General features: G+C 42.6%; 1 protein-coding gene across 2 annotated transcripts in view; it reads left to right on the top strand.

Annotated features, from left to right (window-relative positions):
* Window positions 1-22,870, top strand: part of METTL17 (methyltransferase like 17) — a 760,923-nt gene that overhangs the window by 549,751 nt on the left and 188,302 nt on the right. Inside the window, exon 10 of one of the 2 annotated variants that reach the window (XM_044058499.1) lies at window positions 2,219-2,284. The exons of the other annotated variant lie outside the window; for it this stretch is intronic. Coding sequence (XP_043914434.1) covers window positions 2,219-2,284 — 66 coding nt within the window. The remainder of the gene's footprint in view (window positions 1-2,218; window positions 2,285-22,870) is intronic. 2 annotated transcript variants of the gene reach the window in all.

Here is a 22,870-nt window from a genome sequence, read left to right as displayed (position 1 = left end):
AAAAAAGCTCTGTGGCCTACATCTTTGACATGCTTTGCTTGAACCTTGAAACGTCCTTCTCAGGACAAGGCCCTGCCCCTTAACAGCTCTCACTTTGCCTCTGGGTAAAATCCCCTGACTGTCTGAGGAGAAGCTTGATGGTTAGCTGGTTTGTTTGTGTCTTTCGGCTTTTCACGGTTAGGGGTTGCCACAGCGGAACTCCTGTCCGCTAATGATTGGTAGTTGATTTTTACGTGCCGAGTTACCAGCCCTGACGCACAACCTTCAACGAAGGTACGCCCATTTGCCCATGTCTCCACGCAGAAGACGCTCTAGCTGTGAATCGAACCGGACAACGTCTTACTGTGAAGCGACAACACTACCGCAGCACCACCACCGCGGATCTCTTGATGGTTAGCTGGTGTGGCTGTGGTAGCAAAAATAACTTAGGAAAAAAAAACTTTGGGCTGTCCTACCTTATTTTTCTTTTGTTTCCTCTCTCTCTAAATCAAAATTCTTAAAACAGCACAGCAAGTAAAGAAAAAAAATTGTAATATATTTATATGCACTCTACTTATACAATATTGCATTATTCCTGTTGTGATTAAACAGAAAAGAAATACATTTAACTCTCTTTCTTAAAAGGTATAGTAAACAAAAAACTTGCATTTTAATCCCAAAGTGCAGATTCTGTAAACACTTAATTCTTCTGGGGTTACTCTACGGCCGCTGCAGTTGTCTTCTGCCTTTGTTTCACATCAGCGATTGTTTGCGCTGTCTTTTGCCTTTGTTGCACATCACTCATTCAGTGGATTTCCAACCCCGTTAATTATTTCCCTTTCAGCAGTGGTGGTGATGAAGTTCTTCCTCCACCACAGCCAGTGGGATATTATTGTAATACAGCTCTGGGTTTTGAAGTTACCAGACCAAAGAGAGTATACATCCTGGAATGTTCTTTTTTGCCTCACATGTTCTCTTCTCTCTAGAGCAGGAAGTATGCCTCAAAAAGGATGTTCTCATGCCTGGGAAGGGCACATTGGAGAATGCTGCAGATGCTGTCAGCATGACATTTTATTCTTATCTCATTCTAGTTAATAAAAGATAGGGCCATCTCTGACATGCCACAAATCTGAAGGATCTAAAACTAGATCAGAATTACGGAATCCTAAGGATGACAAATGCACAATCACTCCTTCTTTTGAACAGAAGTGATGTAAATCGGTACATCTAAGTCAGTACCAGTGCTGAAGTCTGTCTTCTGAAGATGTTTGTTATGTCCTACATAATCTGTTTTTACATTCAATTGGTGTTGTGTTATTTGTTTATATGTAATGTGATACTGGTGTTGATGGCACACTTTTCACTTTTGCATACTTTGAGTCAGATCATGCCTGAAACAGGTCGCTGGCATTTTGCATCTGCTGCTGCTGTAGTTATCTGATTATCTGGGTGCTTGTATTGCATAGTCAAGGTGCTGCTTGGCAGTGCCATGCTCTGCGGGAGTATGCACTTCATGTGCCCTGTCATCCTTGTAGATGACATGTTCCCTTTCCTGCATACAAACTGATGTACAGACGCACGCGCACACACACACATGCACTCACACACACACGCATGCACGCACGCACGCACGCACTCACGCACTCACGCACGCACACACACACACACGCACGCAGGCACACACACACAGACTTGAAGTTAAACATTATGCTTTTCGAGGGTTGCATTCAGTAGAAACAGCCCTTTAGAAATACATGGAGAAGTATTTTATTACTCAAATTTGGAACTGGCTGCTGAGGTGATTTATTTTGAGAATTGTGTCATTGCATAGCCAATACATCTGGATTCTGTAAGACTTGCAGGCTTATGTAAGCAACTAGTTTACTTTGCCTTTAGTTGGTACATCAAAATGCCACCCTGGCCTGGTGTTCACATTTTTTTCATTGCTAATAGCGTTTCATAATTTTCTTGGAATTTCCAGATGAGTTCTTTTGAGGTGTGCTGTCTTTCTTGCTGTGGAAGACTGACTACTTTATTGCGGAGTTTTGTTTATTGCCATGTTGGCTTCCTTACCTTTCTACCATTTATGGTAGTTTTCCATTGCAAGCATATGCTCTTTATATTTGACTATTATCAGTGCTCTTGTAGTGTTTGTGTAAACTTTGTAATGGCACATTACAATCTCACATTAAATATAACACAGGCCTTTTCCCCCCTCTTTCACTCTGTTTCTTTTAAGGTCCTCATTGAAAGTGGTACAAGGGAAGGCCATCAGATTCTCATGGAGGCTCGTGACGTCTTAATGGTAGGAGAGTAGATTATTTTGTGTTGCATCTCAACATTAATAAGAAATACGGTACTCAAGTTTTCTTCACCAAAATGTACTAATCATAGGTGTAATCTGTGAAACATGATCTAACCTGAGATTATTCTTTAAATTGTTGTGCACAGGGGAATAAAATGTACTAGTGCTTACATCTGGGCAGTGTGGAATATTCTAAGTATTAATACACGGTTAAAAATGTTAATCACTCAGTTTGAAACACTACCTTCTTTGTACGTTCAGCTAGATTTTGATAGCTGGAGTAAGTGATGTATATCTTAATGTGTAGAAGCTGGGAAGCATGGGAAGAGGAGTTAGTTGTCTGACTATGTTTATGGTTGCAGGATTGCAGCATTTTATGCTTTTTTATGAGAAAATTTGAAAATTCAGTACGATCATGGAGCAGTCAAGAACTGAGTATTTAACTATCCTGTTCTTCCCATTAAGGAGTGGACTCTGCTTTTTGCAGTATTTGTAGATGAACGGTTTCTCAGCTGATGTGGAAAATAAATACAAAAGAAATATTGATGAGTGTTCTGCTCATCATTGAATGTCAGTATATTTAAAAACTGCAGCAAGAAAAGGATGTTATACAGAAAAAAGCTTGTGAGGTATGCACATTAAAATGTAGTAGTTGTAAGTGCTTGTTTGAAAAGACTTGCCCAAGTGTGGATTATCTGTCAGTTAGGAATGTTAAACAAATGGGGAAGGTGGGACAGGAGAACTGACTCATGTTTTGGTGCCAGTATTTTATATATATCTAAATAAAGGTATCCATTTCCTCTGGTGTAGCTGTTACCTGGTCTAACACTGTTCATGTTTTTCAGACATTCATTGGTGTGAACTTTCTGTGGACACTGCACATTGCAACAATTTTTAAGATGTCCTGGGCTTTGTGGAAACCATCTTATGATTCTGTGTGGAGAACTCTAGAAAAACAGCAACTCAAGCAAGAGTTATTTAGTGTAGTCTGCAGATGAGATCCTACCTGCAGCTTCTGGTGTGGGCTTGAATCATTCCTGTCCTCATTTTTAACAGAGTAATGGTCAAAATAGACTGTATTCTAAGATGTCCATCCATATCACTGGCAGTATTTATCACCTCTGGGATCTCCAGCCAAGGATATCCCAAAGTCCAACCAGTATACAAAAGCCTTAATTACTCAGAAGCATTGTATATCAGATGTGTGCTCCTCACACAAGTGGAGGGCATAAAGGTGACATACAAAAGCTCACAGCCCCGTACTTCATTGTCACCAGTCCAAACGTCATTATCATACGTCATTCTGAATGCCCTTCACTTTGTAGGTTATACCGAGCGTACATCTTCAACATTAGTACTCAGTTGGAGTTCTTTTTCTTATACTTTTCAATGGGTTACATGTCGTCTAAATAAAGAGAAATGTCAGTGTGGGAGGCAGATTGGGTAATGCTTTCTTGGGAAACAAAATTTTTATTTAATTCTAAATTTATTTCAGCATGTAAAATTATATCTTAGGTTTTTGGATAATGTCTTTATATTGTGGACCAGCAATTCTCACTTAGCATCTCCTTTTGTTCGGTAAATCAGTCACAGTACCTCATTTTTAAAGTTTACTCATAAATGCAGTATTACCAGATCAATTACCTAGATGATATATTTATAAAAGAAATCTGTGTTTTTTCTTCCAGTATTTTTAGAACACCTACATTTCACTCAGGTCACTCCAAAGCAAGTACAAATATGACTCCGTCATTGTCCATGCTGGTGTGAATGACCTGAGATGTACCTCCCTGGACTACATGAAAAGAGACATAGAGGAGCTCTCCAATTATGTAGCCCAGGCTGGTATGACCCTGACCCTGAGCAGCATCTTGCCCTCACCAAGAATGATACCACAATACAAAGACAAGATGATCAGCTTTAACAATTGGCTCAAGTACTGGTGTCATTCTAAGGGGATCCAATGTCTGTCTGCCTGGGATGATATGTTGGACAAGCCACGCTGCTTCGCAAGGGATGGCTTACACCTGTCACCACTGGGCTTCCGGATATTGGCTAAGGCTCTTGCCACCCCTATAGTGCCTTTTTTAGGCAAGGCTCAAAAGACAAGCCCACCTCCTTAGAAAACAAAAATGGAAAAAAACTAAGGGTAATGCTGCTCAACACCAGAAGTCTAAATCTCAAGATGCAGGCACTTGATGCACTCCTCAGCATGGAGAACATCGACGTCTGTGCAGTAACTGAAACCTGGTTCAAGGTTCTTGAGAGCACCCCAGCGCTACCAAGCTATACCTCGTATCATGCTTTTCGGCCCCAAAACCCGGGCCGAACCACAAAGGGAGGGGGAGTGTCCATATTCATAAAGGACACCCACACCTCCAGGTTAGTAGCAACACATGAAGCATCAGAGACCATACAGGTGCAACTAACCATAGGCAAAACTGCTATACAACTGGTAGCATGTTACAGACCACCCTCCCAATCTCAAGAACCCCACTCAGCCTTCCTGAAGACATTGGAGGATATGAATGTATCACAAAATACCATCATACTGGGAGACTTCAACTACCCAAACATAGATTGGGTACATTATTCTAGCCCTAATACCCTAGCCCAAAGGTTCCTGGAATTCATAAATTCAAATGCACTGGAACAACTAGTCACCTCTCCCACTAGGGGAGATAATATACTAGACCTGATCATCACAAACATGGGGACAAAATGCTCCACACCAGAAGTATACCCTCACTAGTGAGATCTGACCACAAACTAATCACCCTGGATATACATATCCCACCTCCACCCCCAGCACAAAAGACCACAGTGAAAAACTTCTCAAAAGCAGACTTCACTCTTCTTAAGACTGAGGTGGTATCCTTTAAGCCCACTGTGCCAGTGGATACCACATCCACAATGCCGAATCCTTCACAAATGCTTTCTATGGACATCTCCAAGAATGCATGGATCATGCAATCCCAAACAAATCCAAGTCCCTCTCCACCAAATGTAAGTGTCCTAAGCGTCCTGTCTGGTGGACCTCAGCCATAAACAAATTGTATAACAAAAGAAGGAAGCTACTGCACGTCAGAGCGAAATCCCATGAAGGGAAGACATCTCTGATCAACATTAGCAGAAAACTACGTTCTTTCATAAAAACATCCAAGGCAAACTTTGAGAGAAAAATCGCTAAGGACACTAAAGATAACCACAAAGCCTTCTTCAGCTATGTTAGAAACCTGGGCGGAAACCCTCAGATATGCTCAGAGTTGGTTCACAACAACAAAAAATACACTGAACCCACAGATATTGCTAACATTCTGTCTGACAAGTTCAGTGCTAATTTCTCCCCTCCTTCACCCCCAAAAGAAGAAATACTTATCCCAGCTGAATGTAATCTCCCTGTCATCTCAGATGTCCAAGTGAGAACCGCCCTAAACAAAGCAAAAAACACAGCATCAATGGGACCTGACGGTATCCCGGGGTGCGTGTTACGTGAACTCCAAGAGGAGCTAAACCCACACATAAAAATGCTATTTAACCTTAGCCTTACTTCGGGATATGTACCTGAACACTGGCGTACAGCAACAGTGGTCCCTCTCCACAAGGGGGGTGCCTCTACAGACCCTGGAAACTACCACCCCATAAGCTTAACTAGCCTGGTCTGCAAAGCTATGGAAAGAATTATTATGGAACTCATAAACAGAGACATAGGGGACCTACAGACACTTGACCCCACCCAGTTCGGCTTTGTAAAGGGCAGATCCTGCCTTTTAAACCTGGTTGACTTTTTCAAAACAGTCACTAGAGCCATTGATGAGGGCAAAGCAGTCCATACAGCATACCTGGACTTGGCTAAGGCCTTGACACAATACCCCACTCAGGCATCATAGATAAGCTAAACAGCTTAAAAGTAAACCCTTATGTCACTAGATGGGTTGCAAACTGGCTAAAGGACAGAACCCATAAAGTTAAAATCGCTGGAGCAATGTCAGACTCAAAGCCAGTCACAAGTGGTGTCCCACAGGGATCTGTCCTGGGACCCCTCTTGTTCGGCATTTATTTCTCAGATGTTAAAGCAAACATGGGAGGGCTGTGGCTGACAAAGTTCGCAGATGACTGCAAACTAGGCGCCATAGTCGATACACCAGCAGACACACACATCCTACAAAAAGGCCTCACTGAAACAGACAACTGGTGCCGTAGTCACGGCCTTAAACTAAATGCCAAAAAATGTATAGTCATCCCTTTTGGAAAAAACAAAGTACCCACAAATTATCACATAGACAGCAACCCACTGAGTACGAAAAAGTAATCGGAGACCTAGGGACCCAAGTAGACAGCGACCTCTCATTTGACACCCACGTTGCCAAAGTGGTTAGAAAAACATTCTACCTTGCACACCTCATCATGAAGGGATTCACATCCAGATCCAAGGATGTCATTGTACCCCTATATTCCTCCCTCATCAGACCCATGATTGAGTACAATGCCCCATTTGGTATGTACCTCACCCGACATTTGCAACAGCTGGAGAGACCACAAAAGTACCTCACCAAAAGGATCAAGGGTCTCCAACATATGTCTTATTCTGCCAAACTAAAGAAACTTCAGCTCTATTCAGTAGCATACCGCCTGCTCAGAGGTGATCTCTGCCTGACGTACAAGGTCATGTCCAATCAGGATCCGATGGACATGCTCCACCTCAAAAAATCCAAATCCATCAGGACCACGAGAGCTAAAGACTTAAACCTCGGCACAAGTATGAATAGGACATGCTGGAGGGATAGATTCATAACCCAGAGGCTTCCCATGCTTTGGAACAGGATCCCAGTTCGTATTAAGCAGAGCCCCTCACTGACTCTCTTCAAGAGAAATCTTGATGAGTGGATGGGAGATCGTAAGTTTACCCCAGGGGACACATCTGTGTCACTGCTAGACAGGGGCATAGTAAACTAATTCTGTTATATAAGGGGACCTTCATTGTGTCACTACTAGACAGAGGCACAGTATTCTAGATTTATTCTCTACATTTTTGTACCATTTCATGGGTGGCAAAAGCCATATCACTATGGCTAGGCTTACAAATGTCCCAGGGCAGATAGCCTAGTAATGTACTATGAAACTATGAAACTATAAAGCTATTGGAGTGGCTTTGTACAGTTTTACCAAAGGCATGCAGGTACTCTAAAGAGCTTAAATTATCTCTACAAAAACAGCCACAGTTGAGAAGGTTTCAAAATATTTGATAACAAATAGCCAAAATACAAGACAATACTTTTTACTACACAGTGCTAGTCAAGAGTTCAGAGATCACAGAGAAATATTTGAACTAATTCAGTAGTACAGTTCTGTCATCACAGAAAAACACTTAGTCTAATCTTTCTAGCTATTTCTAAGAGAAAATACAAGATAAACTTACATATAGAGCAACGGCAGTGCTGAGTTGGATGGTCAAGACAAAAATGCTTCATGCTCTCTGATTCTCTCTGTTTTTAAAATCACATTCCTGGTTCACATTACATTATTCTTCACACTTCTCTGGGTTCCCAGGCTAACAGGTTAATTCTTTAGTAAGCTCACACCAGGTCAGGAAGCAAAGCCGTTGACATTTATGCATGCAAATTCTGGCCATTAAATCTGGTCTTAAAACACTAGCAAGAATTCCTTCATCTAGACCAGCCGGAGCTGTGTTTACATCGAAGGGTCACAGCATGCTTTACTTGGTCAGTAGAATGCACTGTTATATTTTTTTCAGTTCCACATGTAACACTATTTTTACCATTTAAGACGCAAGCCTGTGGTTTACATTAATATTTACAGACAACAGAATTTTCTATTTGGCTAGGCTGGCAGCCTTCACAGTTATAATACAGCCTTAATTTTAGAATATAATTTGGGTTTCAGAATAGTTAAGAACACTGTTTTTAAACATTGGAATATCTTATGAAGCAATGATAAAATTAAAAACATTGTGGACCATAAACCAGCGTTTATCTACAACAGAGGTAGAAGTGTTAAAAATATTATAGAGACCGAAGATTCTTCCATATCAATACAGGTGCTCAAAAAGGTACCAAAAAGTGTGGTGCCTGTAATCAATGCAGATATATACTGGAAAAAAAGACTCCTTCATTTTAGGTAACACTTTCAGTATTGTTGTCCACCCTGATAGGGAAATTGTCATACTAAGGGGATGTGGTGTACCCTGCCACTTGTTCAGGATATCTAGCATTTTATGATGGCAAGACCAAAAGGAGATTAAAAAAATGTATTTATTAACATAGCTGTGATATTATTAAGGGCAATGCCAGCAATACCCTGTACAGGCATTCACTTTGTTGTGAAAAATTTAACCAGGTTTTCTTTGTCATCCTGGAAAGAATTTCCCCTAACCCTTGGGGTGGCTGTTGGGAGGATAGAATTAAGTTTATGGAACTGATTTGGCAGCTTAAACTCGAAGCTAACCACCACCCGCATTTGAATGACCATCTTTCCTTAATGCCAATCCTAAGCAAAGAGTGGTTATATTATACATCTAATAATTAATAAGATAATGATTCTCTTAAGAGGCACATTTATCATTTATTATTAGTTTAATCTTGGTTCTTCATAAACTGAATGATGTTAGTTCTAGTATTTAATAGTAAGCTGGTTTTTTTTAATTTTATTTTTTATTTTAGATTAAGGGTGATAATAGAAGCTATTTTTGATGTTTTTAAATGGTTTACTTTACACAGCCATTAATTGTTTAATTGCAGTTTGATTAATTTGTAATTAGGACACACGACTGAGGAAGTAGTATTTAAAATGGCTGACCTAAAGCTGCAATTTGGTTCTGATGAAATCCCCATTTGTTATGCTGCGGAATGAAAAGCCATTTTTGATATTTTGTTGTTTCAACTTTTAATTTGTGCTTGGAAAATAAACTTTTTTTTGTCTTGGTACAGCAACTGCTTTCAAATTTTTCACTACCTTTCTGGAAGCTGGAGACTTTTTTTTTTCATCTTTGCTGGTGTACCTGTTTTTTTATTTTATTTGGTGCATAATACAACTACCATTGTTTGAAATGGATTTAGTGTGGGAGGCAGATTCCCCATAAAGACTGCCAAAGTAGGTGCCTGATGTTCATCGTGTTACACTGCTGCAGTCATTACACTTGGGTTATCCTGCCGTCAGGCGGTCCCGCAGTCGGACAGAGTTCCAAAGTCTTGGTCCGGCGTCGGTTGCTGTCGCTTCTTCCCTGACGTCAGTGCGCCAGGGGTATGTAACATGCATCCGACGTCATTTTCTTCAGTCTTTCTTGCCACACGGTGCCCGAAGCAGAAGCAGTTCACAAGTGCCGGTCGGCCGACTCCTGAGATTTTCGAAGTCAAATTTCAGATCCGAAGTCTTCAATAAAGCTAAGTACCCGTTGAAACTTTTTTCTTGCCTCAGACCAATGTCAGAAAAAGTTAATAATTGTATTTCTTGTGGGAAGCAAATACCTCATAAGGACTTCCACTCTTACTGTATTCCATGCCTAGGCCCTGATCACGACGTCACTAGTTGTCGGTTCTGTGCTAGATTTAACAAACGCACTATAAAAAGACGTTTTGATTTTGCTTTGCACTCATTTGGCCGAAGGTTCAATTATACTATGCCGTCGGATCAACTGATGACCGCAATACCGAAAAAACGCAAGGACAAGGATAAAGACAGGCATCCGAGGTCCAAAACCGACAACGAAACCTCTTCTAGGCCAGTCGTCGGTTCTCAGTGAGGCGCTTTCGCAGCCCCTGACACCCGCTACCTCAGAGCCACAGGCCGCCTCCGACTCCCACGTGGAGACAACTAGGCCTCTGGAAACTCAAGGTACTGGGCCTACGGAAACTAATCCCTCAGATGGGTCCGGAGCCGCTGAGCAGGCATCGGCTTCTGAGGGTGTTTTTAGACCTTCACAACTTACCATTAAAACAACAGCCAAGACAAAAGTACCATTAAAGACAAAGAAACAAGTACAGCATTCTCCTGGACAGTCCTCCATGCCTAAGAAACAGATGCTCAAAATGGTCAAAGACCTCATTACTCTAATCAGGGGTTCCCATCCCCCTCCTGAGAAAAGGCCTAGGCAGGATACAGACTATGATTCCTCTGATCAGGTTTCCATTTCCTCTGATTCCTCTTCAGACCAGGGATATTCTCTACCCCCCTATGAGGACTCTGATGCTGAAGAATTTATCCCTTCAGCCTCTCCTCCTGAGGATTATTCTTTTGGGGAAACTTTACATGCCATGAGGGAGCATTTCCATTGGGAAAGTCAGGATTACTCAGAATCCAAGAAAAGGCTCAGGGATTTCCTTTTATTGCCTCAGCACAGGCCCCTGGCTATTCCGCCTGTGCTAGGTATTGTGGATGATGTGTTCTCTGAATCCAGCTTATCTCCTGATTCTTTGCCCCCTGCACCAGCCAAGCCCGATAGGCATTATAGAGTCCCTGACTCTCACAAGTTTCTTTATAAAAACCCTTCTGCTGATCCAGAAACTATTTCCCAGGGTCCAAAAGGGGTTAAGGCTTCCATTGCAAAAAATCCAGTAACCCTCTGACAGAGATTCCAGAGCTTTGGATAGATGGGGGAAGAAAGTATACACTTCTGCAACTTTAGCAGTAAGAGCTTTAAATTGCCAGTTTCACATGCTTAAGTACCAACAATATTTAATGGCTCAGTTAAAACAGAAAATGCTTGCAAGCTCAGAAGCTCCTGATTGTAAAGAAATGCAGGATTTATTGCATGCAGTTGAACAGGTGGGAAAACATACTCTGCAATGATGTTTTGATTCTTTAGAGGCCTCTTGTAGAGCCGCAGTTACAGGTTCTGTGATTCGAAGACATGCTTGGTTAAAAGAACACAGTTTACCTGATCGTGTTAAGGCAAAATTATTGGATGCTCCTTTACAGCATGATACCTTGTTTGGTGTTAAGGCAGAAGAGGTGTTAAAGAAAATGGAGGATAAAGCTAAATCTATGCAAACAGTCAAGGATTTCTTACAGGTACAGCCACCTCGTTTTAGCAGAAATTGGCCAACAAAGAATTGGTCATTTCCAGTGTCAGACAGACCACAGAGAGGCAGATCTCAACCCCAAGGCTCAAACAGACGACAGTGGGGCTCCTCAACCCCAAAAGGAGGTGAGGACAAGTCTCAACCATGACTTTCCCATTTGTACGCCAAGCACTTCCCTTTTGGAAGCCCCCTTAGGGGGAAAACTAGCACTTTTTTCTCAAAACTGACAATCACCCAAGACAAATGGGTTCTGAATATTGTGTCTCAAGGTTACAGGTTCCACTTTCATACTTTACCAAGGCTGAAAGGAATGCCAGACCTGCCACAAAATCAATGGGCAGAGGTACAAATATAAATTTCAGCCCTCATGGACATGAGAGCTATTCAAAACGTACCACAGCAGAAACAAGGACAAGGATTTTACTCAAGACTCTTCCTGGTCCCCAGAAAGGACAAGGCCTGGAGGCCCATACTGGACCTTTCAATTCTAAATACTTACCTAGATATTCCGAAATTCAAAATGTTGACATTACAGCAGCTTCTACCCATGCTAGGCAAGAAGGCTTGGCTTGTTACTCTGGACCTCAAAGAGGCATACCTGCATGTCCCTATCAGACAAAATTGCAGAAGATACCTCAGATTCAAAGCTGGTACAATGCACTACCAATTCTCTGCACTGCCCTTTGGCTTATCTACTGCGCCCAGGGTCTTCACAAAGTGCCTGGCACCAGTAATTGCATTTTGCAGACAAAAAGGAATTTAAATATATCCAGACCTGGACGACTGCCTCATTCAAGTAGAGACAAAGGACATTCTTCTACAGCATCTGGCGTTTGTAAAAAGGTTGCTAATTTCTCTAGGGTACACAGTAAATGAAAAGAAGTCAAAACTAGTGCCCTCACACCAGATTATATTCCTGGGTGCCAGCTTAAATACAACGGCCCAGATGGCTTACCTCACACCATACAAGTTCAACTAACTCAATATTTTCAATTACTGGCAATAAAATCCCATCTCCCTGCAAGAAAAATTCTGCAGGCCCTGGGATTCATGGCATCCTGCATACTACTAATACCATATGCCAGACTGCATATGAGAAAATTACAATGGTACCTAAAAAGTGTTTGGACTCAACACTCTCACAGTTTAGAAGCAGTAATACCAATGATTCTCTGCCTACAACAGGAGTTTTGATGGTGGGCACAGGCATGTCACCTAAACAAGGGTCAGCCTTTCACCCTTCCCACAGCCTGGCAGACTCTAACAACAGATGCTTTGGATTACGCCTGGGGAGCACACATGGCAGGAAAATGCATTCAGGGCAAGTGGACCACAGACCAGATGCATCTTCACATCAATCAAAAAGAGATGTTGGCTGTTCAAAATGCAGCTTTCAAGGACCTTCTGCGTCCAGGATAATTGTTATTAAAGACAGACAACACCACAGTAATGTGGTACATAAACAAGCAAGGGGGCACTCATTCTTATCCCCTATGCAGGCAATCCATGACCTTGTGGAACACAGCTTTAACGTATCAAGTTCACCTGCAAGCACAATTCCTGCCAGGAAAGAAAAATACTCTGGCAGACGATCTAAGCAGAAATATCATGGACCCTCACGAATGGAAATTGAATCCACAAATCTTCAGCATGGTAACGCAAAAATGGGGATGCCCAGACATAGCTCTTTTTTGCCTCCCACTGAATTACCAACTACAAAAATTCTGCACAAGGACTTATCACAAACAAGCATGGAAAGTGGATGCTCTTTTGTTCAGCTGGAAAAACCTAAAAGTTTATGCCTTCCCACCACTGCCTCCTCTTTCAAAGGTACTCCTAAAAACCAGACAAGTAAAACCATAGATGATCCTGATTGCTCCAGACTGGCCATGCCAGCACTGGTACCCTATCTTAAGGAACTTAGCTCAAGGCCCACCATGGATTTTGCCTCAAATTCCACACCTTCTGACTCAACAAAACAATCAGATCCTGCACGGTCAGCTCAAAACCCTAAACCTGGCTGCATGGCAGATTCATTAGTCAAACAGGCAACACCTCTCTCTAAAGCTGTTATGGATGTCATTTTGGAAGCCAGGAGGCCTAGCACCAGGAAAGCGTACTCAGAAAAATGGAAGAGATTCTGCGCCTGGAACCAGGCTCAAAGTCTTGACCCTCTTGTTCCAAACATTCCTCAGATTTTACAATACTTAACTGAGATGCTAGACAGAGGCCTATCCTTCTCATCAATTAAGATCCACGCCTCTGCCATTTCAGCACATTGCAACACGGATCCTCCTTTATTCTCTCATCCCTTGCTAAAGCAGTACCTCAGAGGGGCTAAAAACCATAAGACTGTCCCGGAGAGTGCCAACACCAACTTGGGACCTCAATTTCGTTTTGGAAAAACTAACCCTGCCACCTTTTGAGCCAGCCAATACAGCCGATCTAAATTTTTTATCATGGAAAACAGCTCTGCTCCTGGCAGTAACTTCAGCATGAAGAGTCTCAGCGCTACAGGCATTAATGGCAGTGGAACCTTTTATAATTTTTCATCAGGACAGGGTTTCTTTAAGGACAAACCCTACCTTTATGCCAAAGGTGGTATCTAGTGAGGCTCTTAACCAAACCATCCATTTGTCAACTTTTTATCCAAACCCCCAGAATAAAGGGGAGAAACTTCTGCATTCTTTGGACATACACAGGCAGCTATGCTTCTACTTGGACAAAACAAAAGCTTTCAGGAAAACTGAGCAACTGTTTGTAGCATATGCTGCAGGATCACAGGGCAAGGCTATCTCAAAGCAGACTATATCCAAATGGATAGGACACTGTATTCATTACTGCTACACACAGCATGGAAAATCAGTCCCAAATAACATTAGGCCACATTCCACCAGGGCAACAGCCACTTCAACAGCCTTTCTCAGAGGAGTACCTACCAAGGAAATTTTGGAGGCTGCAACTTGGAGTTCAGTGCACACCTTTACCAAGTATTACCACTTGCCTCTTTACTCTAAATCCAGAGCAGGATTTGCCACTGCAGTTCTGCAGAGCCTCATAGCCAATCCTAACTCTTTATAGTTCAGCCACCCAACCTTAGCTTTGGGATTCTATCCAAGTGTAATGACTGCAGCAGTGTAACACGATGAACATAGTACAGTTTTGTACCTACCATAAATGTAGATGTTCGAGTGTTCACACTGCTGCAGTCCAGGTTACCCTCCCTCCATCCCCTCTGAATTAGCTGGACTTATCTATACCTTTCTATCCTATACAACCTTTGTGGTGTATTTGCTTGTAACTGAAGGTATTGTTTTTATTTTATATGTATAGTTTTTATTAGCAATATGTATTGCCTACCTACTTGGGGGCACCTGACATCTGGGGCAAGAAAAAAATGAAGAAAATGGCGTCGGATGCATCTTATATACCCCTGGCACACTGACGTCAGGGAAGAAGCGACAGCAACCGATGCCGGACCAAGACTTTGGAACTCTGGCCGACTGCGGGACCACCCGACGGCAGGATAACCCAAGTGTAATGACTGTAGCAGTGTGAACACTCGAACATCTACATTTATGGTAGGTACAAAACTGTACTTTTTGCTTAGGTGCATCCCACGACCACACACCATCTGTCAGGCTTTCATACCTAAGAGCCACAAAATAAGGAAATACAGTGCCCAAATAACTAAACTAGAAAAACAAAAAAGGGCACCTCAGAAGGACGTTCCACATGAAACTGGGTTAAAAAACTACTTTATTGAACAGATTTAAAATACATAACACATAAACGCCTTAATGTATTCACCACGTTTTCGTCCACAAAGTAAGACTTCCCCAGATGTAACAACACAAGGTACGACAGACCTTTATATACAGGAATATTTAGGAACTACCAATAATTCAGTTAACTAATGAATCAACTTAATCAGTGTGATACTGTGAATTAAAGCCATATTATCCTATTTAAACGACTACATACATATAAAAATGTATGTATAAGTATTCTAACAATATAAGCAACCTATCTAATTATAATTTAATAGTGTATCATTTTAAAACTATAAATTATAAAATTCAACAATTTAAAGTTGGCACATTAAAATGCATTGTCGATGACTCCCTCAAGTGGTCAAACGTTTAATTACTTCCAAATAATACATTAAAATAATAGATACAAACTCCATTTATTGCAACCGAATTTAAATGTAATTATGTACGTATATCACAGCCTTGCTGCACTTACTTTCAAAACTGGGCAAGGGAAACAGCTTCATGTGATCCAGGTGGTCCGTTGGCTTCTAAAATAATTTGCCAATAGACCTCTTTGTACCTAATTTTCATTTCCCATGCACTCCCTCCCCTGACATCAACAGGTACCTCCGCTAACATAAAAAACAAACATTTAGCTTCCTGACATAAAAGGGTGTGCTTAAATAAAGTGTTCTTGTGATTTTTAATTTCAATATCATAAATATGGTCATATATTCTTTTTTTTTTTTTTTTTTAGTTTCCTTTCTGTCTTGTCTACATAAAAATCGTTACATACCCTGCATAGTGCAATATATACTGTACCACTAGTATTGCAAGTACAGTCGGACTTAGCCACAATATATCTGTCCCTGCTTTCTGTATATACAATGTCAGAATTGACAATAAATGTACATTGCGGACATGACCCACATTTGAATGTACCCACTTTTTTCTTATTGTTCCATTTTGTACTGCTTTGACTATGTTCTAACAAATCCTTAATACTGAGTCCCGTCCTAAAAATACACTTTAAAGGTTTATCAAAAATCACTTTCAAATCTGATAAACTAGCAAATTTTGTCCATTTTATTCTGAATGGTATTCCTAATCATTTGAGGATCACTGTTGGTCAGTAACAAAAGCACTTTCAAAACCTTTCTTCTTCATTCAAAACACCTTCTGTATTGGTGTTAATGTCACTAATAATGTAGTGATCCCACCCTATAATCTGTCTTTCATAGCTTTCATTACTTTGCCCTGAATGTCCATTATTAAATCTTTAGGGTAGCCTCTCTACCTAAACATACCATTTAATAAGTCACATTCAACTAAAGGTGCCCATTTTGTTGTTTTTCATACCTAAGACTTTACATAGCCATCTTTCTTCCCTTTCCATTTATCTTGAGAACCAGTATCTCAAGCTATTGGCACAAGGTACCATGGCAGACTTCACTCACCCTGAGGTGTGTCTGCTGCTCAATAAGAAGGTCAGGAAGTCTAGGCCTGAACATGCTGTTGTCCAGCCTCTACCAGAAGCCTCTCTTTTGGAACATGCAAACCTGGAGGACAGTCCTGTATTGCCATTGGTTTCTTCTGCCATGACCTTCTCAAAAGCCAGCATGAAATCTGTTTCTCACACATCCATGTAGGCTTTGCAAACGTACACTGCAGAAGCTGAGAGGGAACCACTGCTGATTATCTCTGACTGACCAAAAGGGATTCCTCAAATCCTTGCTAGGGAAGAGGTACTGGGTACCTTGACTGAATCCAGGCAGTGGTCCAAACAACCATGTTTTTTCAAGGCATTCATCTCATTGAAGAAAAGACAGAAAACTAAATATGTGGTGTCTGCTGCCAGGGATCCACAAAAGGAATGGCAGGACTTCACTGAAGGCTTCTTCAATGGTTTGATGGCATTGAAGCCTTTTCATGGGGTTTCATTTCCTGCACCCCCTTGGTCCTCTATCCCCAAAAGGGCAAGAGTCCTTGAATCCATGGATGAGGATTCTGACTCTGATGCAGACTTTTTAGCCTACTCCTCTCAGTTGCATTCTCCATTAGACTGTGGTTCAGAGGAAAAGGAGTCAGTCCTGATTCTCCTTGGGAAGCAGTATCCTTTGGAGACATGGTCCTGCACATGATGGAACATTTTAAATGGGATTGCTTCCAGGTAACTGATGTCCAGAAAAGGTACTATGAGTTATTACAGGTGGACTTTCCTAAACCTTCTGCTGTCCCTCCTGTGCTGGCTGTTCTGTTGGATACCTTCTTGGCTGCTTTCCTGGCGTCAGACCCTCAGCCTTCAGCCCGTAAGAAACCTGACAGGCTCTGTAAGGTTCTGGATGCCTGCAAGTTTCTATACAAATGCCCTTCATCTGATCCAACAGTAATTTCCGTGTATACTGATAAGCCTTCTAGGCTGTTGTCTCTTCTAAGATCCTTTCCTTGGATAAGGACAGTAGAGCTATGGAGACGATTGGTAAGAAAGTATAACCTTGTGTTACTTTAGCCTTTAGTGCAATAAATTACCAGACCTATATGACAAGATACATTTTGTCTCTTCTTTCGTTGATTGGGAAGATTGTCTTTGACTTGCCTGACTATGAGGGTAAGGCTTCAGCTCTTTCATTTCTAGATTCCAAGATGCTCTTCACTGTATAAAGTGCAGTTATGATGCAGCAAATGCATCTTCTAGTGCTGCTGCCTCTGGTTCTGTGATGAGGAGCTATTCCTGGCTTTGCCTTCAAGCCTTGCGAGATGATATTAAAACAAAACTTCAGAATGTTCCTGTGGATAAACAGAAGTTGTTTGGCACTGCTGTGACAGAGCTCTTTAAGACCTTGCAGGATCAGGGTAAAGTCATGAAAGATTTGAAGCACATCTTTGCCCCCCCCCCTCCCCCCATTAATTTAGGCTTTGTCCAGATTTCTTGTGCTAAGAGGTTTGAGATTTGCTTCATCTGATTCCTCAGACAGAGAGAGGTCTAGGGTTTTGTTCCATAATGTTTCTGGTTCCTGTGAAAAGAGGGGTCCTAGAGACATCCTGGATCTTTCTTTTCTGAACACTTTTCTTATAGTGTCATCCTTCCAAATACTTTCTCTTCAGATCCTGTTACTTCCCTGGGCCTTTATAGTTTCCCTGGACCTAAAGGATGCCTACCTTCATATTCCTATCCACCCTCTTTTCAGGAAATGTTTGTGTTTCTGTTTCATCCTCAAATTTTCATTTCTTTGCTTTGCCTTTTGGGCTTTCAATGGCCATGGGTATTCACCAAATGCCTAGCTCCATTGGTTGCATTTTGCAAACTTCGGAGCATTCAGATATTTCCCTGCCTGGATGAACTCTTGCTTCAGGCCCCTTCCCAAACCAAACTAGTGCAGAATCTTCATTTTGCCCAGCTTCTATTACACAGCCTGGGGTCACAGTCAACCTTCAGAAATCAATGTCGACTCCATCTCAGGATCAGATCTTTCAAGGCTGTAGAATCCAAACTGCTCCAGTGCTAGCCTCTCTATCTGCCACCAAGGTTTTCTCTCTCACAAATTATTTTCTTTCCTTGCTTCCCCTGTCCTGTCTTCTGGTCAGGGAGTTTTTAATGGCTCTGTGGTTCATTGCTTCTACCATCCTCATGATTCCCTGGGCCAGGCTTATCCTGGTTTAATTTCTCCAAGTCTTTTGGGTTTCTTATATCATGAAAGGAATGTTCCCAAGTCAAAATTTGATTAAAATTCATGTAATTAATATTGTTTCAGTCTTTGATGTTAGCCAGACATGCTCTTTGCAGTGCCTGCAATGTGCCCAGAGTTGACTCCTCCTGTAGTTCATTTGGAGTTACTTGTATCAGTAGCATATCTATATACAACTGTAAATTCTTTTTTTATAAGACCTGTTGCTCCTCCTACTACTATTGGAACTGCCTGGCTATACTTCCACGTTACCCTCATTTCTGCCTGCATGTCCTGGCACTTTATAACTTTTTCTCTCGCTGTACATAAGATATTGTAATCACTGGGTGTAGCAACTTCAGTGATCAATGCTACTTTTGTCTTCTTTTCAAGGACTAGTATATCTGGTTTTCATGCATCTGTTTATTGAACTCTTAGTAATGGTTGATCCTTTGTGATAAAAACTTTATCCTTCTCTGTAATGTTTTGTGGCTCATGTTTCCAGTGCTTCTCAGCTGCTTCAATACTGTAATGTTTGCATAATCCCGAATGCTGCAGTATTGCCACATTATTATGCCTTTCAGTACACAAGCCCTCTGCCATTAGTGTAGCACACCCAGCAACAAGATGTGCAACTGTTTTTAATCCTGTTTTACAAAACCTGCATTTGTCTGTTTCTCCGAAATGTTCAATGGACTTTGTAAACCAGCATTTATGGAGTCTACTATCCTGGGCTGCCAATATTAACCTTTTATCTTTTGGTTTAAATTCACATCTCCTTAGCCTTTCCTGTGTCAGATCCTGATTGACAAGAGGCTGTTCCAGGAGTTTTCTGTACTTGCAGCTCTATTAATGGCTTTCCCACATTTCTTGCCTTCTCATCTGATCCTTCACTTTATATTCTATCTTTTGTTTTTTGGCACATTCAGTTCCTGCCTGATTTGTATCTATTTCTGGTTGGATTTCCATTCCTGCTTGACACCCATATGCTTCTGCTAAATTAAGCAGAGAAGTCATCTTAGACTTGTTCTCCTCATGTTTTAAAACTCTGACTATGTTAGGATATGCAGTCCTATGATTGCAGATCTATACATGGGAAGCAGGATCGTCTGACTCCAATGCAATTGGATACGTATTCAAATTAACATTTGTTGTCTATGAGAATATTTATTGGACAGTTTGATCCTGGATGATTTGACTCCAGACTATTTGGACCCCAATTAAATGTAATAAAAGCATTTTAATATTCAATATTTAATAGAAAGTTTAGATAGGAATTTAATATATTATTTAATATAATACGTAAATGTTAATTTATTCAACATTCCTAAATATAATTAATTTAATTAACAATAGATCTGAAGTAGTTGACTTCATTTGATCTTCAACCTGTGGATTATGGATCCGTATCGGATCCGACATGGCCGCATATCCAGCATCTGATCTGAGCTTCAAGCTCCTACCCTTACCATAATGCCCCCTGTCTCCTATCTCCCTTCAGATCTCGTTTGCCACTGGAAAAGCAAGCGTCGTGGTCTGAGTTCTAGGCTAGTCATTGTGTTTTGAGATTGATTTTTCAGATTTTACTATATTTCTTAACTTCCTTTTCTCACTTTTCTATCGATCTATCCTCCCCGCACAGTAGTCGGATAGAAAAAAAAAGTTTCCTATTTTCTTTTCTGTTCTTTCTTTCTTAGCGTGAGTCAGTGTGTGTCTGGGCCTGTTTAGGGCATGGTTGAAGCCCTTCAGTCAGGTTTCAGAAAGTGCATAGAGTGTGGCTATAAACTCTGCCCAGCCGATGGCCACACTCGTGGTGTGCCTGGGGGCAGCTTACCTGCAAACCTCCTGTCCTATCTGTGCTGGGTTTAATCGCAGAGCACTGAAGGACAGGCGGGATAAACTTATCCTGAAGGGACTACTTCCCTTCTCGGGGACTGTAGCTCCTACACCCCCCTCGTGAGGACCAGCAGCTGCAACTTCTTCCTCGTCAGGAGCAGCAGCTACAACTTCTTCCTCTTCCCCGGCCTCTGGGACTCAAACTCCGGCTAAGAGGTCTGGGGAAGGGGAGAAGTCTAGGAAAAACAGACAGAGGAATCGGTCCCCCGACTGCTCAGCCCCGGTCGGCCTGCTGCCTAAAGTTAGGCCAGAAACCAGGCCTGGATTGCCCTGGCTCCATTCCCCTAGGTTCTCCCCGGAGTCGGAGGAATCCCGGATCCAGTCCCCTGTCAGGGCTTCCCTCCACGAGCATTCCAGACAGGTGTCTGTGGCCTCGTCCTCTCACTCTACCCAGAGCTTCAGTGAAGCGGAGATGGATAAGATGAGGTTTATCCACACCCAAATTCAGATGGGGGTCATGCCTGCCCCCTCTCCCTCTGGAGGGGGGAGATCACAGCCTTTTTTCACGCTGATCCACTCCTTCTCTGATCCGACCTGCGGTTTTGAAGCCCCTGGATCTGAGGACCCTCGAGGTCAAAGGGTTGGCGCCAATTCTATCTTGTACCTCGACGCCAGCCATTGCCTTGAGCATGTCTGATCCGAGGTCTCGGAGCAATAGTCTCAGGGTCAGCTCTGAGGGGTTGATGTCGGCTCCGGGTATGTCTGAGCGTAGTATTCCCTTTGGCATCTCGGCTCCTGGAGTCTTGGCTCTGACTCCCCTCTTGGGTCAGAGGGGAATGGCTCCCACTAGTACTTCACAGGATGTCCATTCTCCTTCAGCCTTTGATGTGGTGGAGAGGGTTCTCTCTGTGATGTTGAGACACTTGACCATCTCGTCCTCAGACTCTGTCCCAACTCCCCCTGCCTTGGGTACGGTCCTGACCATCTTATCCTCTCAGGGACAGCCTGTGTCCGTTTTGGCTTAGAGAAGCTCCCGAGGGAGCGGCAGGGCATTGGCGAGTCCTCCCCAGAGAGTCCCATTGAGGAGGTTCCTCGAAAGTGGACGTGTAAAAGGAGGCAGTTGGACTCCCCACTGGATTCCCTCACCAAAGACACTGATTTGGAGGATGGGGAAACGTTCCCCTTGATCATGCCCAGAGGATATCTCCTTTGGAGACATCATTGAACTGCTATGCTGGGGGGGGGTGTCTCCCCAAAAACCGACCTCGGACGAGTCAGTGTTCCTTGAGGCATTCTGCACAGGTCCATCTACTTCCTGGGTGTCCCCTCCCACAGATCCTTTAATGGACCTAATAACATGTCGGGCGTGGAAGGAACCGGACTCTACAGCCTAGCCCTAAGCGCCCTGTTAAAGTCCTTAGCCCCCTTTTAGATGGAACTTGTTGGAATAAGGGGGTCCCCAGTGGATGCTATGGTTGTGGTAGCCACCACGAAGAAAGAGCTCATGCAGGAGAGCTCTACAGTCCATCCTCCTGTCTGAGAGTCAAGGGCGATGGACCATTTTGGGAAGCGGGAGTATGCTTTAGTGACTTTTTCCATAAGAGCACTGAATTACATGGCACACGTAATTCGGCTGCAGCGAGACTTATTCAAGGAAATCGCTGCATTGACCCCGGAGTCCATGTCGGCAGAGGGCAGGAAGACTTTTTCGATCAGATGGCTACTCTCAAGGCAGTAGCTAATACATCTATGTGTCTTCTTTCCCATACCACGGAGGGAGGCTCCAGGGTGACCGGTACTGTCGGCTCCGGGTGTGTCAGAGCACAGTATTCCCTTCAGCATCTCTGCTCCTGGAGTCTCGGCTCTGACTCCCATGTTGGGTCAGAGGGGAATGGCTCCCACTAGTACTTCTCAGGATGTCCGTTCTCCTTCAGCCTTTGATGTGGTGGAGAGGGTTCTCTCTGTGCCGTCGAGACCCTTGACCATCTCGTCCTCAGACTCTGTCCCGACTCTTTCTGCCTTGGGTTTGTCAAGTCTCAGAACCCTTTAAAGCATCGTTTGCAAATTTCCCATACAACGGTTCTTCCCTGTTTGGGAAGTCAGTTTGAGAGACCTTGGTCCAGACTGAGAAGGATGGGAAGACAGTGTCTGCCATCGGGATCCGCTTCTCCTCCCCTCAAAGATCCTTTTCTAGGAATCAGCGAGGGATGAAGAAGATGGGGTTCCAGAAGTCTCAGGTGTTTTCCTGGGACACTCAGGACTCCTCTTCCCCCAGAGGCAGAGGGGGTTATG

The sequence above is a fragment of the Protopterus annectens genome, chromosome 16.part0 (genome assembly GCF_019279795.1).
Source record: "Protopterus annectens isolate FY-2018-M chromosome 16.part0, PAN1.0, whole genome shotgun sequence".
Taxonomy (NCBI): Eukaryota; Metazoa; Chordata; order Ceratodontiformes; family Protopteridae; genus Protopterus; species Protopterus annectens.
The sequence above is the reverse complement of the archived record's forward strand: the minus strand, read 5'-3'. Positions and strand labels throughout refer to the sequence as shown.